Source organism: Notothenia coriiceps, unplaced genomic scaffold (assembly GCF_000735185.1).
Source record: "Notothenia coriiceps isolate Sejong01 unplaced genomic scaffold, NC01 NC01_scaffold00000339, whole genome shotgun sequence".
Classification (NCBI taxonomy): domain Eukaryota; kingdom Metazoa; phylum Chordata; class Actinopteri; order Perciformes; family Nototheniidae; genus Notothenia; species Notothenia coriiceps.
This window is the reverse complement of record NW_011333040.1, coordinates 14830150-14834726: the sequence shown is the minus strand read 5'-3', so window position 1 is coordinate 14834726 and position 4577 is coordinate 14830150. Positions and strand designations below refer to the sequence as shown.

Here is a 4577-nt window from a genome sequence, read left to right as displayed (position 1 = left end):
CCCCCCCCCTCACTCTCCAGGACTGCCTTCACACACACATCCTGGTTCTGTGATGAGAGAAATGTGGAGGTAAAGTAACCGTGGGAACCTGCTGCATAGAACACATCCACGGCAGTCGGATGGAACCTGAACACTGTGTGGATCATGTCTACGGGGACATCAACCACCAGTTTTTTTATGTTCTATGCAAATCTGATTTCGTAAATAGAGCGGTGCAGGAACGAGTCCTAAAACCTGGAAATGAGTCAGTCAGCATTTTACCACTTTTTCATCGTAGTAGTTCGAAGGCTGAAATGAAGTCTGTGGTTAACACAAACTGAAGAGACTTTCACGTTTAGTTCTACAAAATAAAATATGTCAGTAAATTCTCCACTCATGAACGCTCGAAGCCTCTGTGTGTCATAAAAACAGTGAAGTGTCTAAATAAGTCTACCAAACATCAACACGCCGACGATTAGCCGCCTTTAGCTTAGCGACGGTGATGCACAGCCATGTGACGGTGATGTAGTTAGGTTTTAGCCTACAGTTAGCTTACTTCTGGTGATTGCATTTACGACTAAAACATTACAAAGTGGTGTTCAAATGTGAAGATTATCCTGCTAAACAAAACATGTAAGTTTCATAAACGTTTTTGCCATTTTCTGCAATGTACTGAAATCCAATGGAAAGATCCCAGAGCTTTTGGTTGAGGGAGCTCTTGTGATGCTACTCTTCCGGGTCAGGCTACAAATGTGTCATCACTGCGCCACTCTATTTGACCATACTGTAAGACTGAAAAACAAGAGACTGGTGCCCGTGGAAAGGCACTCCACGTGTCACACACTGTCTATCAGAAATTGAGCTAAAAGAAGCCAAACGTTTAAAGGGAAGAGGCACAGTGCCAGGCCGAGGAGGTCAATGCAAGCCCTGATGAGGTCTATTGAGTGAACTAAGGAGCAGAAGAGGACGATGGCAGTGAACAAAAATGTATGTCAAATGAGTAAAAGAAGATACATGTGTTGAAATGGGAGAATGAAAAAGTGAAGGGAACGAGAAAGAGAGAGGAAGAGACAGAGTTTAGAACACTAGGCTGAACAGATAAAGGAGAGAGGACACAATCAGTAGCGTCGCTCTGACAGACAGGACCCTCTTCATTCTACTTCTGCTTTGTTCATTAAACAAGCTCATTTACATGAAGTGTGCTAAATACTTTATATAGCATTTCAACATTAAGTCCTAAGCAGCAATGCAGCAAGGTATACTGTATAGGGAAGAGGATTAGGGCCACGTGAATTGTTTTTTAGATCCAAACAAAAGTGAGTTTTTATTAGCTCTGAGATTAAAGCCAGAATTCTGAGAAAAAGTCAGAATTCTGAAATTAAATTCAAAATTCAGGGAAAAAAGTCAAATAAAAGTCAACATTTTTCCGAATTTTACTCCAACCAGAATGAAAAAAACGAAAGGAAAATTGTCAGACCTCAAAAGTGGCCCAACCCCTCTTCTGTAGGTTTATCAGTCATCAATCACACCCCTCCTCAGAAACTAGAGCACACTAACAAGAGTGGAACAAGAGTGGAGCTTCTGTTCGTCCTGGACAGAACTAACAGAAGCATTTGTCACTCATTTCTCATCACAAGCACCTTGATGAGTTTCCCTGCACACTAGTGCCCTAGTTTCTCAGGGGCACTAATGTTCAACCACTAATGTTCTGGTTAACATTAGTGGTTGAGCTTAAAGGACGACTCACCTGGTAACCTTCAAACATACAATTATGTTTTTCTGAAATGAACAGGTATTCCAAAACTATGAATATTGAGTAATCTTCTTTTAGTTCATTAATGTAAATGGGATCATTTTGGCTAAACCCGTAGTATTTAATACATTCCACGCGAGTCGGAAGTTCATCTATAGTGGGGCTCCAGTGAAAATGTGTGTTTGTGAAGTAGTGAAAATAGGACTTTACTGGACAGCTTTGTGTGAGACTTTGTAAACAGATGTTTACATATAGTACAATAACTTCAATCAATTACAACACTTGTCAGGTTTAGTATTCTTTGGATGCTGCAGGGACCTCACACAGCTTTAATGTCACACACTGCAGGTTCCTGATGCTGCCTTCACTAACTGTTCTATCTGTGTCATCTCATCAGTGTTCCTGTGCATGGGGAAACACACTTTAGTGATTGCATTTCCATTCACAGAGCCTAGCAGACTCTCATGTGTCAAATGTGCATGTACATGCTCCGGGTCCAGACTAGGGTAGTGTGTGTGTAACTGTGTCAGTGTCAGAGGGATGGTGTGTGTGTCCTACCTGCTGCGTCTTTCCCTGCAGCGCTCGAGGAGGGGGGACTGGGGGCTCTGCTCCCTGCTGCGCCCAAGGGCAGGAACTGGTGCGGCCTGGGAGCGGGGCCTGCTGGGGGAGGATCCCCCGCTCAGGGAGGAGGAGCACTGGGAGGATACCGACCGCTGCGGGGAGTGAGGCGGAGCAAACGGCCAGGGGCGAGCCCGCTGCTCCTGATGGACCACTGCAGGGGAGAGGAAGTACTGATGAGCAAAGTGTAAAGACTGAACTGTGTGGTGTTTCACAAGTGTCCCTTTATTTCATTTCAATCAAGGTGAATCATCTAAAAACACCTGTCATTGTCAATGTGTTTTTAATGTCACTTCTGCTTGTTCCACTTCCCTCATATTTGACTTGTACACAGAAAAAAAGTATTTTTAGATTGACTGTTTAGGAGAGCTGTCAAAGAGCTTTTGTTATGCAGATATAGTGAACTAGTTGATCTCTATTTGGCATAATAGGAGCAGAGGCAGAGCCTAAATATAAAACAGCACTATTCCTGTCTCATGGTAGAAGGCTAATTATACATAACCTCACCAAATACTATGTAGTGTTTTCATGTTTCTATTTGAAGTATCAATTACAAATTCCGACCACTATATATATTAAAGGGTTATGTCCAGGCAGGATTTGGAAAAACTTGATGTCCAGGCATTGACCTTAAGTAGACTGGACGAAAGTGTCTTTAGGGGTCTTTGACTTGAATGCTTTACTCTCATCTGCTCCATTATGAACCATCCTGAACTCTCAGGTCTTGTGGAACGGTTCTCTGTCCTGTCAGAAGTAAACATGGAGAAGCAGTTCTTTTGCTCCATGTATCTGGAACAAAGCAGAAAGCTGCTTCGCTCACTGATGACATCCAGGCTGAAGACTTTTCTTTTTGCTGCTGCTTTTAATGAAATCAAATAACTCTTCTTACACTGCACTGTACATTGAACTTTTCTATTTTATAGCTGAATTATTCTATTTAGCTTTTTTTTAATGTTATTTTCTTAGCTTTTAATGATTGTTTTTAAAAGTCATTTGATCATTTGTTTCTGTTGAACGATATCTTAATGCTTTTTGCTCTTTTTGATTTGTTGTAAAGCACTTTAAGTTGCCTTGTGTTGTGCTTAATAAATGATCTTGCTTGCCGAGCTAACACATCATTATGATTTGTTCTCAGCTGTTAGTCTGGATCAGAACACTTTTCATACTCCTGACAGAGTCACATGTCTGTCTGTTTACCTTCTCTCTCCATTAAAGAGTAGGGCTTGATCTCTCCGTCCGGCTTTCTTAGGGGAACCTTTCTCAGCTGGGCCACTGTGGAGGAGAACACATTTAGAGTGGGGACAAACACAGAACATGACTGCTCACACTACATACTGTCCTTCACAAGCTTCATTTGAACAGTATTTCCTCTGCCAGTACTGTACAACTACTTCTCAGTGAAGGCTGGAACACACTTCACATATTGCTCTTGAGAGCATTTCAAACTCAGAGCAGACATGTGAGCATGTGCAACATTTCTAGCAGAACTTGAAACAGGACAGACCATCCCTGACAGTATCCTTCAAAACTTCCACAAATTGTAATACCTTATCTAGTCATGTGAAATAGTTGTTCTTGTGCCATGTTATCACATCAGTCTAGGATAACCTGAACATATATTTTGAAATGTAGTTAGTCAAAGTGTAGGAGTGTTTGACACCATTAATGCTAAGCTGACACTCAGGTTCAACCCTCACCCAATAACTAGAATAATCCACAATCTAAGAGCACACATCAATTAGCATAATCATCATGGTTTATTTGGATAAGAGTAAATACACCATCATGTCAAGCAATGAAGCAAGTAAGTCTTGCCAACACGTGTGTTGATGTATTCATGGTCAGTGCACAGCTACATGCAGACAGTATTTCTGGTGAACAAAAGGACACTAACTCTCCTCTCTTTCAGGAGGGTTGTAACTGTGGCCTCCTTTAGAGGGGCCCTGTTATGCTAATGTTCAGGGTCATATTAGAATGTTGTGTCTCTACTGGGACATGTCTCTCTATTCGCCCTTTCTTTTTCTCATACTGCTGCAGCACCTCTTTTCACCCTCTGTCTGAAACCAGAGCCCAGTCTGCTCTGATTGGTTAGCCGGCTGGCTCTGTTATGAAAGGGTCCCAGCCCTATCACGTACAATGTGTTTGAGCGTTAGGCAATAGAAACACGAGTGTAACAGTGATGGCATTATGTTACAGAAGTAAACAAGGGCACTCTTTCCCCCCCCCC

The 4577-nt window shown here is 42.1% G+C and overlaps 2 protein-coding genes across 2 annotated transcripts in view; one reads left to right on the top strand and one right to left on the bottom strand.

Moving 5' to 3' along the window:
• LOC104951413 (abhydrolase domain containing 17A, depalmitoylase) overlaps positions 1-53 on the top strand; it is an 11496-nt gene extending 11443 nt beyond the window's left edge. Inside the window, exon 6 of the mRNA XM_010778059.1 lies at positions 21-53. Coding sequence (XP_010776361.1) covers positions 21-53 — 33 coding nt within the window. The remainder of the gene's footprint in view (positions 1-20) is intronic.
• LOC104951400 (alpha-tubulin N-acetyltransferase 1-like) overlaps positions 7-4577 on the bottom strand; it is an 8236-nt gene continuing 3665 nt past the window's right edge. Inside the window, exons 6-8 of the mRNA XM_010778050.1 lie at positions 3548-3622; positions 2291-2504; positions 7-928 (exon numbers count right to left, since the gene is read on the bottom strand). Coding sequence (XP_010776352.1) covers positions 917-928; positions 2291-2504; positions 3548-3622 — 301 coding nt within the window. The 3' untranslated portion in view covers positions 7-916. The remainder of the gene's footprint in view (positions 929-2290; positions 2505-3547; positions 3623-4577) is intronic.